We start from the raw sequence: 17,315 nt of genomic DNA on the forward strand, positions 1-17,315 counted from the left end.
CCTGGTCAGAAAACTAGGGCCCAAATGCCCATGAAAATTGAAAGTCCTTCCTACTGCAACTAAGCGCTGGAACAGCCAAAAAAAAAAATTTTTTTTTTTTTTAAAGACCATATTAGATAAACGATGTTCAAATTCAAGTCCTTAATTATTGTCTACCTTGGACCTTAGGATAAGTCTTTTTCAGTTTTAAAAATTGGAATAATGACAGTATTCTCTGTTGAGAAAATATTGCTTACAAACTGAATTTTAACCTCTAACTGTATACAGTTCTTTGGAAAGTGAATAATAATCTCAGCCAACTGTGTGGCCACAAAAAAACAGAATGGTCTTAAAAATTACTGTTTTTCTTATTTGTTGAAGTAACCACTACTTACACAAGTCTAGTTAAAATAACTAAATTTATTATAGTTCAATCTAAGAAAGCCATTTCATTTCCCAGGTTTATGATTACTGTTAAGTATTCAGTGTTTTGATACATTCATTTCTAGGATCTAAAAAGGATGAGTGTCTTGCTTCTAGCTTCTCAAATATGCTCTGTACACATATGGTAATTTAATCTCCTTTAAACATCACACTTATTACATTGCTCTTGCTCAAAAAAAAAAAGTAATGAGAAATGCGTTGGCTTTATTATCCGTCCTGTATTTGAATTCTGATCTGCTACTGATCTTTAGTACTGGGAACATTTTTTTCTTATCTATTACATAAGGACATTAATGCCTCCCACTTTGGTTTGCAAGGATTAAATCTGACCTGGTAAATGCCTGACCCTTACTGGGAAGGCTTTACTTTTTTCAATGGTAGTTCTTGCAAAGGGCCTCTGCTGCTAAGTCACTTCAGTTGTGTCCGATTCTGTGCGACCCCATAGACGGCAGCCCACAAGGCTCCCCCATCCCTGGGATTCTCCAGGCAAGAACACTGGAGTGGGTTGCCATTTCCTTCTCCAATGCATGAAAGTGAAAAGTGAAAGTGAAGTCACTCAGTCGTGTCCGACTCTTAGCGACCCCATGGACTGCAGCCTACCAGGCTCCTCCGTCCATGGGATTTTCCACAAGAGTACTGGAGTGGGGTGCCATTGCCTCTACTTCACAGATAAACATTTAAGTCCTAGCACTGAAGGTCTTCCATATGGTTCCCTTTCTTCCCTACCCCTCAGGTTTTCCTCTATTCATGAAGGGAATTCCTCACACATACCCCATCTTTTTGGCTATTTCCTTTGTTTGAAATACCATTGTCACATTATCCAGCCAACTCTGTACCTTTTCTTTCTAAGCTCCCAACATGAATGCTGCCAGATGCACCATACCCTACAACAATCTCTCACTTGGACTGTTTTCACGCCTCATACATATGTATAAGAGAAACCCAAATTTCATGAAATATTTACTGTGTGTACAATATTTTCCAGTTTATTCTGTTCTAAAAAAAAAAAAAAAAAACATCTAGAAAAAGTACTCACAAATACAGGAGTCTGGGTGAGTAACATAAGTGATTAAAAGGGAGGGATGAGAGACTTTCTTTGTGGTCCAGTGGTTAATCAGCCTTCCAGTTCAGGGGACACAGGTTTGATCCCTGGTCAGAGAACTAAGAGCCCACATGCCTCGCGCCACAAGTACTGAGCCCTCACTTAGCCTGTGTGCCGCAACGAAAGATCCTGTGTGCTCCAACTAAGAACCAACACAGCCAAATTTTTTTTTTTTTAAAGGAGAGAGATGGGACTTCCCTGGTGGTCCAATGGTTAAGACTCCACCCTTCCATTGCTGGGGGCACAGTTCAATCCCCGCTTGGGGATCACCCTGCATGCCTCATAGTGCAGGAAAAAAAAAAACAAAAAAACGGGAGGGATGTAAGAAGAGCAGCCCAAACTTGATGGTTTCTGGTGTGTGGCACTGGGCCTCAGTGTCTGGGGGACAATAGGGAGTCTAGGAAACTTGGAACCAGAGAGCACAGGCCCTGTCTACAGGGAACAGTTGCTATTCAACTGAAACAATTGCCAGTTTGAATGCCCAGTGTTACCATATCTTTTGAATTTAGAACAAGTGACAAGACATTTTTGTACAACCTCTCAACTTTTAAGTGTTGTCTGTTAACTCATTTTAAAAATTGTAGGGGCTTCCCTGGTGGTCCAGTGGTTAAGAATCCACTTTGCAATGCATGGGAAACTGGTTCGATCCCTGGTCTGGGAAGACCCCACATGCCATGGAACAGCTAAGCCCATGTGTCACAACCACTAAGCCTGGGCTCTAGAGCAGGGGAGCCACAACTACTGAAGCCTAAGCACCTTGGAGCCCATGTCCTGCAACGTGAGAAGCCGCTGCAATGAGGAGTCGGAGTGCCCCCACTCAGCACAAATTGAGAAAGCCAGAGCACAGCCGGAGCACAGCCACGAAGACCCAGCGCAGCCAACAACAAAAATTTTTTTTAATGTGTCAGTATATGCCAAGGCAATAGAGCCACCAGATGTGGACCTTGGCCTGCAATTAGCAGCTTCTAAATGAAGAAAACTAACTTCCCAGGGAATCAAACTCAACTAAATCTCAAAGAGATTGTATGTCACTACATTTTGACCTGTAGTTCTTTAGAGTTTGAACCAAGGACATAAATGCGAAAGATTCTTTGCCTTGGAATTTTCCTGCCTTAAAAAAAAAAAAAGATTCCAGTTTCCATCTTTTGCCAGTTATTTAGTTCCTTATCAACTATATCCCCAAATGGCCTGCTTGCCATCACCAAGGCTAAAGTGATACTTCCTTTGGACACTCTAGTTTTAGTGTCTTAGCCAAAAACAGGTTTGTTCACTTACCTCCTTTACTAGAGGTAAATGAGGTCAATAAACAGCATATCATTTGCCCTCAGCATCCATCCAATCACTCTTCTCCAAAGTTAATTTCTGTGTGGCTGTCTTTGTTCCTGCGCAGTTGGAGCAGTGGGTCTGGAGAATCAAATTTTCTATTTTCTTGGATAACTTAAAAGAAACTACAAAATTTCTCACCCGGACATGTGTGTGTGAGAATGACTCACCCCAGAGAGTTAATTGGGGCTAATTATGACCAGCCTGACTTGTCACAACAAAACATCTGGCGTAACTTGCTTACTCTCAGACAGGGGAGCTGCCTCCACCCTCTGAGCACATGCTTACTACTGAAGCTCACCATCTTGAAAACAAAGTGTATGTCTCAACCTGTGATTATTCAAAATAGGAGGGGACTCTGGAATGCTTGAGTAGGAACTCAGCACACAATTAAGCCCTGACAAGAGGAAATCACACGTTGAGGAGAGCAAAAAACATCCACCTTACCACATGATAAATGGAGACTTCAGCAGTTAAGAATGATGATTACCTTTTTTCCTTTTTTTTCCTATTTATATGCTAACCCTTTACCCAGTGCTCCCACTTGCCAGGGAGGCTGAGTTTCTCAGTTTTGTTTCAGTGATATTGGTCCAGGCTGGTGTGTTTTCAGCATTCAGGAGAGATTGGAATAAATGCTGGAACGCGCAGAAATTCAACACCTCCCTTCCAGGGATTCACTCCTCCTTCAACCTGCTTCACATTTCCTGAATGGTAAGAAATGTGTACCCTTTATCTGCTTACATGGACTCCATCCCTCCTTCTTGTGATACCCTAGAAGAATTCGTTTCAGCTCACTCCCCCCTTTCTCTTTCTGTCTTGTATGGTTTCCTATTGCAGAATACACACCGAACTGAGCACAGCACATACACAATGCAATTTGGCCAGGACTGTGACCTTTAAGAACAACTACTTGAGACAGGCTTTACATACAGTATAAGATTTAATCCCTACACGATCTCCGTTTTAAGGACGAGAAAACGTTTTGATAATGTAAAGAGATTTACTGCCATTAAATCAAGATAAAACGGCTGGTGGCAGAACTGGGATTCAAACCCACTTATTTTCACAGCGGCCTCCAATAAATGACTACAAATACCAGCATCCCTTGCAATGCCCCAATACGCAACCGCACTCCCCGCCACCGCCCCCCCACCCCACCCCCTCCGCAAAGGGCTGGGCTCCTAGGCTTTTCGCCCCCACTTCCCCGTCCTAGAGGTTGGATCGAATACCCAATCAGGGGCTGCCGCTCCCTGTTCCCCACCAATGGAAAGGCTGTTGCTAACGTACCGGGTATATTTTTAGCTCTCCAGGGCTCCGGAACCCTGAGTCGGCCAAGTCTGGCTGCCCGGTTGGAACTCGCGAGGGGAGGGGAGAAGAGAGGGAGGCGGGGCGGAACGGGGGCGGGGGTGTAGGGGAGAGGAAGGGAGGGGAAGGAGGTGGAGGAATAAGAAGGGGAGGGGGGGAGTAGGCTAGGCGGAGGGGGTGTGTATGTGACGCTCTGGCACTGGCTGACGCACAAGCAAGTAGTCCCTGGAGGAGCCCCAGAGGCTGAGGTGCTCTGAGTGTGGGGGATGGGGGGTTCTACGGCTCAGGCTCTCTCCCGCTTTCGGTCCCCTTGGAGTTTGCCCTCCAGTCCAGCGTTTCTCTACAGAGAAGAGCATTTAAAGCCGCTCCTTACCGTTGCTCTCTGCCCTTGCCAAAAATAGTGATCAAGGAAAAACTGCAAACCATTCGTAGCTGGAAACTTTCGGATCTCGCCACCCCACGTGGGTTTGGCGGCTGCCGTTGGGCTGGAACTGTCTGGAATGAGAATTAAGGTCGGGGGTAGGGAGGGAATTGGGGAATGGGCGATTAAAGAAGGGATAGGAAGACTTAAGGTACAAGCTCCCAGCGGCCCCGGGCTTCACCAAGGGCAGTCCCGTCCGCCTGTGACCTCCCTGGAGACTCAGGCCTCCCTACACACACAATGCCTAACACAGTCACAAAGTAGCCGAGTGGCCAGTAGCCCGGTCAGGGGAGCCGAGCGCGCAGGTCTGGCGTGTGCGGGTCCCCGGGTTTGGCGAACCTGGGTCCGCCGCCCTAGGTCCGCACGCCGACTGACTGTCGGGTGCGCGAGCCCGGTGCCTCTGGCCCTAGCAGGCGCCACCCCCGCCGGCGGGGTCTGTTACTAGAAGAAATGTGGCTCGGGGTGCGGGGTGGGGGGTCGCCGAATGGGGAGAACCTTACGGGGGCGTCCGCAAAGGGGCCGAGCCCTGCCCCGAGCGGGCGGGGGACACGCTCGCGCGCCTGCGCGGGGCTGGGGCTGGCGCTGCCCCAGACGCGAGGTTAACGGGCGCCAGAGGCGGCAAGGGGGCAGGTTCATGTGTCGCTCGGTTCCTTTTCCTGGCCGGCCGGCCGGCCTCTGGTCATCCCTTTCTTACACCCGCGCTGCCTGAGCCCGGGTTTTCCCCTCGACGTTACGGGTCCCCCTGACGAGGCACGAGGGGCTCGGAAGACTTGGGCCAAGAGCCGAATTTGATAAAAAGGTCTGAAACCTTTCCAGAGCTCGAGTCGTCCCCTCAGCTCCCCTACCCGAGAAGAGACCCGTAACTGGGGCGGTGCGAGCGCCACGGGGAAGGTCAGTCAAAGAGGCCCAGAGCCGAAAGGACTCGCTGAGGTGGCCGCGGGGACGGTTCGGCCGAGCAAAACCGAACCGTGCAGGTGCAGGGCCGAAAAAAAACAGCGGGGAAAAGTCTCCCTTTTCTCGCGACACACCCATTCAGCCAACACACCAAGTGAGCACACGCGCAGTCCCAGGCCAGACTCCCCTGCCCTCCCGAACTTGCTGTCTAACCTAGGGAAACATCTTTACACAATAAGCACGATTTGAGTGGTTTTGCGGGGGGCGGGGGGTGGGGGTTGCACGAAGAAAAAAAAAAAACTACGATGCGGAGTCGTGATGGGGAGGGGAGACAGCCCACGTGACACAGGCCGACCAGAGGCAGCCTCGCTGACATCTGAGAGAGGAGGGGGCTGAGTGATGAGGCGGGCCGGCCGACCACCAGAGGGTAGGACAAGGGCGAGGGCCCGGCCGCCGCTGGGTTCCACGCCGAGTGCCTGGCCGCTAGCCCGGAGGGGTTAAAGCCGCCAGCCGGCCGGGAAGTAGTCCCGGCCCGGCGCCGGGCCCCGCCCCTGCAGGGCGGAGGGACGCATCACGCAGGGGTGGGGAAGCCGGATCCGTGCGCAGGGTTGCTAAGGGTGAAACTTTTCATTGACTTTGCTCACTTCGGGCCGGGGCGCGGGAAGGTGCGAGTCGTCGTCCTGCGGCGAGAAGCGAGCGGCTCGGGCGACGCGCGGCCAGAAGGGCAAGACCGTCCTCCGGCCACAGCCCGGACCGTCCTCCGCTCCGCGACGCGAGCCACCCTCCTGGTCCTCCCATCCCCGCGCCGTCACCGCCGCCGGCTGGCCCGCCAGCCCTGCGTCCACCACCACCACCACCACCCGCCCCCCCGCGCGCCGCCCTGCTGCTGAGCCCGACCTCCAAAAAAGCGGAAAGAATTACTGAGAGTCATAGCCCATAAGCCCCTCTCACTCGTTTCCCCCAACCCTCCACGAAGCAAAGGACACATCGGCCCAGGGCCCGGCGGTGCCCAGGAAAAGGAGAACGACCTCCGCTCGGCTCGCAGGAGACACCGTGAAGGAAGAAGCCGCCCCGCGGCCGGCACGCAGCCCCGCCGCGGCGGAGACCCGAGTGAGTGAGTGGGGCCGTGCGGGCTGAGGGGGGTGGGGTGGCCCCCGCAAGGACCCAAACAGGCAGGAGACGCTTTCCCCCACCCCCGCTCCACTCCGGCTCTTCGGTCTGTTGGACGCTCCACGTTGCTGTCGCACCCCCTTACACCTGGCCAGCATTTCCCCCCCCTTTCCACCTCCCCACTGGAGCCCACGTTTTGCCCGTGCTCCTCTTTCCCTCGCGTTCGCTCTGATCCTGGGGTATCCCACAGTCTCTCTCTCCCAGTTTCAAGTGTGACCACCTCCTGGGTGGGGTGCGTTTCCTCCCTCCGTTCTTAATATCCTAGAGAGTCGCTAGATTTTCCTTGTTTCCGCCCCCCCCCCCCCCCAAACATAACTCTCAACACCATTAAATAAATCAAGAGGAAGGAAGAGGATCCAGGCCTTCTTGCTTTGCACCTCCTTTGCCCGTGTCCGGGAAAGAGGGGGGTGGTGGTAATAATTAATAGGGTTTATTTTGAGCCCTGTGGAGCCTGAGGGATGGAGAATGGACACCCCCACACACACCCCCTTTTGGACCCGTCAGTGATGACGGTCCTCTGGTCTCCAAGCCAGAATTCACCATTTTGGCTTGAGCTCTTCATCCTCGTCAGTGTTTGAAGGGAAAACTAGGCGGAAAAAAAGTACCCTTCCAGCTGTATCAGTGGATACTGGTTGACCCTGGTGAGGTGCCTCAGAGGAAGAGCCCTACTCCTAAGCTCCTTCCTGTCCAGAGGATGGACTGTGCCCTTGACCAGAAACGGAGGGGGAGGAGGGAGCAGAGAGACGAGCGACAGCTGGCAGCCCTTTCTCACCCCCTAGAAGAGCCAGAACGCCACACATCAGGCGACAACTTAGCGGCTAGCCGAGGGGGTTCCCGGATGTCTGCTCAGTATCTTAACCTTTTTTCCCCCTCCTTCCTACCCACCCTACCCTGGGGAAGGGTCCCTCATCTTTGATTTAACAGCAGAAAAACACCCCTGTTGCTTTCTTGGGTGCCTGCCCCCATCCCCCTCTTAAGCGGAGGGGGGAAAGAAGCTTGTGTGGGAGAAGGATTAGGGAGCTTTGCCTAGGATCTGGTAAGTCTGGTCCAGAGTGCAGGTCTTTCAGTGGGAGGAGACTCACCAACAATTTTAAGTATTAAAAGATGTTGTTCAGGTGTCAGATGTACCGTTTTTCCTTCCCTGCCCGGGAACTCTTTTCCCATTACCTAGCCGGCTCCGGTTACTCGGACTTGGATTAGTAGAGGAGTGAGGCTTGGGCCCTGCTGGCGTCGGGCCTTTTGATTGTCGGCCCAGCGCCTCCCCGCAGCTCAAAACTGGGAATTTCTTTGGCCGAGAGGACGGGAGAACTGGTTGAATTCCTGCCTGTCCGTTCCTGGCTGTGAGGGTGTTGCAGTGGAGCCCGCTGAGCTTTAAGGGAAAAAGGCTCTTTTCTCTTCGAACCCACCGGCCCTGTAGCAACTCCAAAAGGAAACCACCCAGCCCAAAGAATACAGATTAAAGTGGCAGGGATTTGAGGCGGGGGAGGAATGTGACCCTATCTATCCCAGCCTACCACCTTCACCCAGAAAAAAAAAAAAACAAGAAAAACTCATTAGAAGCTGATCCTTAATTCAGCAGTCATGCGAGGCAGTGAAGAGACAGAAGGAGGAAAAGTTTAGTTTCTTGAGAAGTCGAGACTTGGATATGGTGGGGTGATACAATACGAAGAGTAGGCTTTAAGATAGAATTTATATAAAATGTATTAGGCCGTGGGCGGGGAAGGAGGGGGTGGGCGCCAGCCCGCCACAGCGCGCATGTGCAGCGGAAACTTTTCCTGGATTCTCTCACCCTCCGTCGGGCATGCGTAGTTCCCTGGCTGAGTCTTCGCAAAGTACGCAGGGAAATGTAGTGTGCAGAGAAAGTAGGTCATTTGCTCCAACCTGAGCATGAGGTTTCTGAAGACTACAATTCCCAGAGTGAAGAGCCTGCCCTTCTTACGTTGGGGCGCAGTCAGGTCTTCCTGGATTCAGAGAAACCTGGACTGCATAGGACGAGCCCTCTTAGTTGGAAGGAGCCTTGCAAGCCGGCTTGGGCTTGCACGGTCCATGTTTGAGGGACATGGTGTGAGACACTGGGCGGGGTATTGCGGTCGGTCGCCGCAAGTCCTGGAAGCCTTTCAACCACACCCGCCCATCTGGGCCACCGCCTTCCGGACCAGTGGGGTGGGGCCACCCCCTGTCCCGCGAGAGCCAGGCCCCCACTGCCCAGCACCCGGTTAATGACATCGACTGGTCTTGTCAAAAGTGTGATCGCCGAGTCCTCCTTCCACACTCACTTGAATCCAGTAGGACGATTTGGATGTTAAGGCTTGTGGTGTCTGAATTTACACGTACTCAGAGTTTAGGGGCCCGGTGGGTTCCCTCCACCATACCTCTTTTTCACCTTTAAAACATATAACTTTTTCTTCTGAAAACTGTCCACGTTTTTGTCACTTCTCTGGCGTCTCCATTATCATATTGTTGACTTGGCAGCCACCTTTCAGCTTCGTTCTTCGCCCGCTTTTTGACATTCTCTTGAGCACTTACTCTTAAAACATAAATCCAGGATTAAGTTTATTGCTGGAAGTCAAGCAAGTGAAAGAGGATAAAATTCTAAATAAAATCTGACAGGGAATTCCCTGGTGGTCTGGTGGCTAGGACTCTGCACTCCCAATACAGGAGGCATGGGTTCGATCCCTGGCCAGGGAACTAAATCCCACATGACAGGACTAAGACCTGATGCTGCCAAATAAATAAAAATAAATATTAAAAAAATAAAAGCAAACAATTTTAATCTCATATTTCAACTTTTTTTTAATGACAAAAGGTCAGTTTTGCTATTGTTAAGCACTTAGTCTTTTTTTTCTTTTTGTGACTTTTCTGGCCTTTTGCACCTGAGTCAGAGTTGTAGAAAGTCTTTGAGTCCTCTCCTGTGGTTTAACTTAAATCTATTTGTTCCTTTTATTGAAAGGTCCTTATTTTTAAGCTTTCTAATTTTACCACATTGTATGAATGTATGAATATTTAGTATGTAATTGTTAGAATTTGTACAATAGCCTTAAAAAAATGAACAAACTGATCTGAGCGGTCACTCCTATCTTTAGTTAAAGAGAGCAGTAGTGCTTTAATCCTCTGTTCCATAAGCTTCTTGAAGTCAAAATTAGAGCCTGAGCTGATAAAGCAGAAAAGCTCATTCTGGTTGTCCGGCATTTTTCTAAGGTTCCACCCCACAGCCATCTGGCCTGGCCTGTTCTCCAATTAAAGAAGTGAAGGTGGCATTACATACTTCCTTATTTGTGCAGCAGCATCACAGAGGTATAAATTGGTGTGCAGCGTTAGTTGCTTATGCTGCAGAAAATGGCTAGCTAGGCAGGGCTGATGACAGTGATTCTATTGTATTTTGAGGTGGGAGGCTTATTTCCCAATGACTTTGGCCTGCATTTAAAACACTCCCATTCTGAGGCTGAACTGTTCAGAGGAGGTGACTTGGAAGGCAGTTGGGCAGCAGAGTTGGAGAAGGCATAGATGGGTGTAGGGGCCCTTTTGGACCGTGTGGCATACCAAGAGGCCATATGGTGCCTTGGGAGGAGTGTCATATGTCATGTTCAAGGTCTCCTTTTCAAAAAGACTTTGAAGACACTGTCTTTAAATCCAGGCCTGTTCTTGGGAATCAGTGCCAACTTTCTTCACAACTCTAGTTTCCTATGTGTTGGACACTCCCAGTGGGCCACTGTGGCCCTTACAGACCTCCATTCTTGGGGGAGTGGGGGGCATAGTCCTGGTGGCTAGCTTGCATCTGGTGGTGAAATCAGTCCTCATAAACAGAAGGCTGCTTATCTTTACCATTCTTTTCTTTAAACCTAGAAGGACCCTGGAACTAATCTTTGGTGACTATGAATAGGCATTGAAGACATATGGAGATTAAGTCTATATTAGAGGCCAGAAGAGGGGAAGACAAGGGTCTCCTGAGTCCTGAGCCTCCCTGTGGAGGGCTCTGGAGAGGCCGCGCTCGTAGCATTGGTTTTACTGCTGCCCGTGGCCTCTCAGACCTGAGATGAGGGTAGCACTGGACTTGGCCAGCGTCATCAGACCTCCATAGCGACCCAGTGCGTTTCCCTGATACTCACCTCGGAGAGCTTTGCCTGAGAGTTCATTCCTGAGAGTGCCCCCAGGGAACCATAGGCCCAGACCCTACAATTGCAGTGTAGTGAGCTGGGGCAAGTGTTCAGAAAGTTTGAGATCCTCAAGCCTAGAGTGAGCACCTGGATACTCTGTGCTGGACCCCAAAGGGATTTTAGTCAAAAATCCAGCTCCAGGGACAGAAGATGCCTGTCCTGGGTCATGAATGAGTCTTGTTTCTGGGCTGAGCTCAGCAGCACAGTTGCACCCAGGGGTCTGGCGGGGGACATGTTCTGACTCTGTCGGCCTCAAAGATGTCCCTTTTCAGTTCAGGTCTCCCACGGTAGGAGCCTGGATCTGCCCTTGTGGAGAAAGCGAGCCGATTAGGATCACTGCTCTTAGGACCTCACAGATCGTCTTCCTGAGAAATGAGGCTGGCCCAGACCTCAGGAATAAACCTTTCTGACCTCTGTGGATCTGGCTGTGAGAGAATCCCAAAATAACAAGCTGAGTGTTTATGTTGGGCTGCCTCCTCTCCAGGGATCTCCAAACACTTGATAAATCTGGTCCAGTGCCAAGGACAGGTGGTCAGACAGTCCCTGGGAGGCTGAGTGATGATGGGTCCCCAGCTGGAGGCTGGAGGGTGATGGAAAATTTCTTCTCTCTGCCCCCCCATCACAGCCAGAAACTGCAGAGATTTCCCTGAGGCCACACCAGTACTGCTCCTGAGGCTCTGTTCGCCTAAAAGGCTCACTCTCCTCTCCTTTCCTCTGCTTCTCTGCGGCAGCCCCTAGTCAGCAATTCCCTTGTTGGTCTGTGTGTCTGACTGTGATAGGTCTTGGCTTTTTTGGGGGGAATTGTGCTCCAGTCTCTGTTCTTGGAGGTTTATCTGGATGGAAATGCACACCTTGGTTACATGTTCTGCAAAAAAAAAAAAAAAACAGTTCTGCAAACGCTAAGTGAACCAGAGCACATACACACCCAGGGAGCCCAGGATAGCAAATGGGATGTGACTGGATATCAGCCTCCCATGAAATGCTGGTGGTGCTACTTCCTGTTCAGGGGCCCGTATCACTTTTCATTTAAGGGGGAGAAACGAAGAGTCTAAACTCCTGTCGTGACCTGTGACAGTTTGGGAGTATGATTTCCTTGAGACATCGCAGGAACCAGTTAGTAAGAACCATCCCCTCTCCTTCTGATTTAGGAGCGCAGTTTTTTGTTTTTTGTTTTTTTTATTTCACTCACAATGACCTGAATTCTCAAAATAGTGGAAACCACAGCACCCCCGTTTCTTTAGAATTGCTTAAAATATTTATCAAGTGCCTCCTGAAATATCGTGTCACTGATAAAAGGAAGGCTGAGAAGAAAGTGGCCTACCCACAGCCTCATGTGCGAGCCTACCACTAGTGGGGCAGAAAGGGGACCCTGGGCCTCCGTGTTCCAGAGCTGGTGCTTCTCTGTCTTTTCGGTGTCATCCGCCCCCCACCCCCCACCCCCCGGCTTTCTGCATGTCTACTTACGAAGCCTTTCTTTTTCATTTCTCAGAGTTGTCTGGAGCCCAGGGCTGCCCGCCGTACATTTCCTACCTCTCCCCTCGACTTGTGCACGCACCTGCGCTGATTCTCTGCCTAGGAGACGACCATGCAGCTGGAGATCAAAGTAGCCCTGAACTTCATCATCTCCTACCTGTACAACAAGCTGCCCCGGCGCCGGGCAGACCTGTTTGGCGAGGAGCTCGAGCGACTCTTGAAAAAGAAATATGAAGGCCACTGGTACCCCGACAAGCCGCTGAAGGGCTCTGGCTTCCGCTGTGTCCACATTGGGGAGATAGTGGACCCCGTGGTGGAGCTGGCCGCCAAGCGGAGTGGCCTGGCGGTGGAGGACGTGCGGGCCAACGTGCCCGAGGAGCTGAGCGTCTGGATCGACCCTTTCGAGGTGTCCTACCAGATTGGTGAGAAGGGGGCTGTGAAAGTGCTGTACGTGGATGACAGCGAGGGCTGTGTTGCCCCTGAGCTGGACAAGGAGATCAAGAGCAGCTTCAACCCCGACGCCCAGGTCTTCGTGCCCATCGGCAGCCAGGACAGCTCCCTGTCCAACTCCCCGTCCCCGTCCTTTGGCCAGTCACCCAGCCCCACCTTCATCCCCCGCTCGGCCCAGCCCATCACTTTTACCACCGCCTCCTTTGCGGCCACCAAGTTTGGCTCCACCAAGATGAAGAAGGGGGGTGGGGCCGCAGGTGGGGGTGGGGTGGCCAGCGGGGGTGCAGGCGGCCCGCAGCCCCCACAGCAGCAGCCTCGCCTGGCCCGCTCTCCCACCAACAACCTGCTGAAGCAGAAGAGCCTCTCTCTGTCCCTGCATTCACTGAACTTCATCACCGCCAACCCAGCCCCTCAGTCCCAGCTCTCACCCAACGCCAAGGAGTTCGTGTACAATGGCGGTGGCTCACCCAGCCTCTTCTTTGACGGGGCCGATGGCCCGGGCAGTGGCTCTCCGGCCTCCTTTGGGGGCAGCGGTGCTGGCACCTGCAACAGCAGCAGCTTCGACGTGGCCCAGGTGTTTGGTGGTGGTGCCAACAGCCTCTTTCTGGAGAAGACACCCTTCGTGGAAGGCCTCAGCTACAACCTGAACACCATGCAGTATCCCAGCCAGCCGTTCCAGCCCGTCGTGCTGGCCAACTGACCGCCTACCTGCCCGCGGGGCCAGGAGCACCCAAGACCACAGGAAAGAGAAAGGAAAGGAAAGGCCAAAAAAAGAGAGGAAAAGCAAGATAACACAACAAGATTTCCAGTCTTCTCACTCTAACTTCTAGAAACAAGATCCAGCCCAGGCATGGAGTAGGAGGGGGCTTCCGAAGCAGCGAATCGGGTTTAACTCGGCTCCCCCTGCTGTTTTCCTGCCTGCCTCTAGATTTATTTGGTTGGTTTGGGTTTTATATTTCTTTTTTTTTTTCTTTTTTACATGTAGTTTTCTATATAACATCTTTAATTAGTGGCTTCCTGTGCTAAGAATGGTCCAGATGTGAATTGCTGCTCCCTGCTCCCTCCCTCCCTCCCTCCCTCCTTCACACGCCTGGTTTAAAGCTGGTGTGTCCAAGCTCACAGGGAAGGAAGAACTACAGCTGGGGCCCGGCCCTCCTCAGAACAGAGAGAGACTGCCCCGTGTCACTGCCTCCATCACTCAGCTATCCTCTGACTCAAAGCCATCCAACCTCAGCAGGCCTTCTCGGGCCCTGCCACCCAAATAGGTCTGACTCCAGCCCCCGCCCCCACCCCCTCTCCGGCCTGGGCCTTAGGGAGCTGCCAGCTGGCCGCCTGACACCCTCCGCGCTTGAGCTGATGTCTGACTCCAGGGAGGTTAGCAGTCTGTCTGGTGTCCCTTTCATGTCTGCCCTGTGGCCCCACGCCACCATTCCCACCTGGCCCAGACAGTCACTGAGGCCCTGGAACCCCAGCCATTGGCACAGGCTGCCTCTCCTATAGCCCCCTCTTTCCTGGGCCTGCGCTGGTGGGCAGGGAGGTGGGGTGAGTGTCAGTGGGCTGCGTGCGTGGTTTGCTGTCCTATTGTATGGGATTCCAAGCCATGGGAAACTTGGTCTCTAGATGTGACTCTGGGTTGCAGCAAGTGCTTATTTATGTGTGAGGTTGGGGAAAGGGCTGAGGCGGGGCTGTCGGTCCTTCTGTGGTTCGCATGGAGGGTGAGTCTGGCTGAGCCTGACACCCCCAGGGGAAAGCAGTGCAGAAACCACTGGTTTCCCAGCCGCGGAGGGATCTGCACTTTTGTTTGTTTTTGACCAAAAAAAAAAGGTTAGCAGTGAGGGGCTAAGGAGACATCCAGCCTCTGATACCTAAGAGGAGAAGTCCCTGGACTTGGACCCTCCTATTGTGTGACCTCAGCCCAGGGTGGGAACTGCTACCGTGAGTACCTGGGGAGGAGGGGATGGGAGTTTGGGGTCAGCACCTGAGGTGGGCAGTCCTAAGCCTTGAATTGAGACTTTGATCTTTGGGCTGTCATTGTTTTAGTACATTTCTTCCTCTGCCTGCTGGGGAACCTCTTGGTACCTCCTGCCCTCCCCTCACTGCCCGACCCAGTCCCCCTGGGCCCTGATGCTCTGAGGACGTGATGGGCTGGACAGGCGCGTAGCCCCGACCCCACTCCAACCTCTGCTGGAGAGAAGTTGTTTTTTTCGACCCTACCCCAACGGGCTAGCTTTCCACACCATGACGCTTTGGCGAGTGGGTATGGGCACCAGGGGCCCCATCCCCAGAAAGTCCCAAAGCCCTTGGCACGCCCCAGTGACCCCAAGTGGGCAACTGCTGCGGCAGTGGGTCCCGCCCAGACAGACACTGCCAGCCTCCTCTCCCTGCAGTGGGCACCAGCTCTACCTCCCTGAGCAGGGCAACGCCCTGGCTCCTCAGCCCAGCACCATCTGTCCCCCCTAGCCTTCTCAGGGGCCAGCCCGATCTGGGCCACCCTCTCCCTAGCCCTCAGCTCCTGCACAGGTGACAGGCCCAGGCTGTTCTCTGGGAAAGGTTGGACGCTGCCTTACGCCCCCTCCCAGCCCTTCCCCCACGCCCACGCACACAGGCACCCGCCACACCCGGTCGGCTCATTCTCACCAAGTACAGGGAGGGGGAGACCAACCCCTTAGTGTCTTTTGAAATAAGAAGAAAAAAATGTGCGTTCAGGAGCATGACTCCTGGGCTGGGCTCTTGGGCCCACTTCAGTGTGTCTGTCTCAAATCTAGGCATTTTTGCTTCAATTTTATTTTTTTTAAGAAAAACCGAAATCTGCACTAATTTACCTGGTTTCGTAGGAAGACTTTTTTTTTTTTTTTTTTACATTTTTTGGTGTCCGTTTGTATTGAATAATTTGCTACATTTGTAAAATGTAAGAGGTATATATAATATATGTATATTTCTAACGTAAAAAAACGTAATTTTTTTCTTTTCAAGATTTTTTCTTAAAAAGAGGAGAGAAAGATATTTTTTCAGGAAAAACAAACTTTAAAATAAAAAAAGAGGAGAATAAAATCTATTTCTCCCCTTTCCCCATCCTCTCTCTGTCTACCCCTCTTTCCCAGGAACAAATCAAAAGGTGGATTGTCTTGTAAAGAATGTAAACTTTTTAGTCCAGAATGATGTCTTTTTCTCAATGCAGTGAGCTGTAGATTCTCTAGTGTGACCCCTAGGGATGGGAAGGGGGGCATTGAGGCAACACGCAGAGGAGCTTGGGGGAGCAGGGTAATGAACTTGTTTTCTTTAGTGAAGGAGGAATACAATCAAGCATTTTGTATTCAGAATGTTGTGCAATATTTTGGAATGGAACATTGGTGTGTTTAGAGATTTAGTTTAAAAACAAAAAAGATTGATCAAATCTGTACAGTTTATATTGTTCCAGATTTTTTTAAGTTTGTATTAAAAGCATGATATATAATAACCTGCTGGCTCCCTGCTTGTTTTGTTTCCGGGGCCCCTTTTGGAAGAGGGAGAGTTGGGAGTGAATGCCTGTCAACTTCGAGAAATGATTGGCCATCCTCTCCTGAGCCTTGGAGGGTCACAGTGTTGCGGGCCCCTTTTTATCACCTAGCCCATCAGCACAGGACACTTTGGGGTGCCCATGCCCATGGGGCCTTTTCCACGTTGGAAAGCGGTTCCATGAGGTAGGGAACTGCCCCGCTTCCTCTGCTGATAGTGGTGAGAACAGGACACACCTGTTTGGGGAGCAGCAACCCAGGGAGGGCTCAGCCTCCAGCCTGCTCTCCACCTCAGGCTGCTAGACCTCAGGAGTGGGCAAGGATGAGAAGAACCTGCCTAGGTCAGGTTCCATCCCGGAAACCTGGTGCTTCCCGAGGTGCTTCAGGGGTGAAACGGCCTACCTGAGCTTGGGCCTGGGAGCAGCCGGCCCCCTGCCTTGCCATCTGCTGATTTTCTTAGGAACTCAGCCATCTCCTCTACCCTCCGCCATCTCCTCTACCTTGGGACCTGGCACCTTCTCCCCAGCGGAGCTGCACACCAGCCCCGCAAGGCCCACGGGATGAAGAGGGTGGCTGTGTTTGTTGAATCTTGTTTTACCCTCACAACAACCTGATAACAGGTATGATCTCCACGGTACAACTGAGAAATGGCCTCCGTGTTAGACTACCTGCTAAAATAAAACTGATAAATGGGGAAGTCGGTTTTTTGACCCCTGTGTGGCTTTTTTATAAAACTATAGTAACTGTCACGGAAGAGTGACATGGGGTGGGCACGGGAGGTCTGATCTTGCCCCCTCCATCCAGGCTGGGGCAGGGGACAAGCGGCTCTTCGGGGGCATCAGCAGGATGGGGGTTTCCTCAGGCCCCTAACTGCCCGCCCCTCCCCAAACGACACCACCAATCCCTGCCCACCCAAGTGTGTGAACTGGACCTAGAAGCTCTCAAGCCAAGCACCCCACATCTGCACGAGGTCCCAGGAGCCCTTGATGTCCAGCCCCTCCATAGGCCGCTTCCCCCAACAGAGCCTGTTGAGGAGCGAGGCCCCAGTCCAGGGTGCCAGGCCTGGCAGAGGTCTCCCTTTCCCCGGCCTGGCAGGGAGAAGCCCA

General features: G+C 51.9%; 1 protein-coding gene across 1 annotated transcript; it reads left to right on the forward strand.

Annotated features, from left to right (window-relative positions):
* The first annotated feature begins 5,855 nt into the window (after positions 1–5,855).
* Positions 5,856–16,172, forward strand: TOB2 (transducer of ERBB2, 2). Its single transcript, XM_027540674.1, has 2 exons — positions 5,856–6,578; positions 12,282–16,172. Exon 2 carries the CDS (start codon positions 12,378–12,380, stop codon positions 13,413–13,415), a length of 1,038 nt encoding a protein of 345 aa, XP_027396475.1. The 5' UTR covers positions 5,856–6,578; positions 12,282–12,377; the 3' UTR covers positions 13,416–16,172.
* Positions 16,173–17,315: the final 1,143 nt, after the last annotated feature.

Source organism: Bos indicus x Bos taurus, chromosome 5 (assembly GCF_003369695.1).
Source record: "Bos indicus x Bos taurus breed Angus x Brahman F1 hybrid chromosome 5, Bos_hybrid_MaternalHap_v2.0, whole genome shotgun sequence".
NCBI classification, from domain to species: domain Eukaryota; kingdom Metazoa; phylum Chordata; class Mammalia; order Artiodactyla; family Bovidae; genus Bos; species Bos indicus x Bos taurus.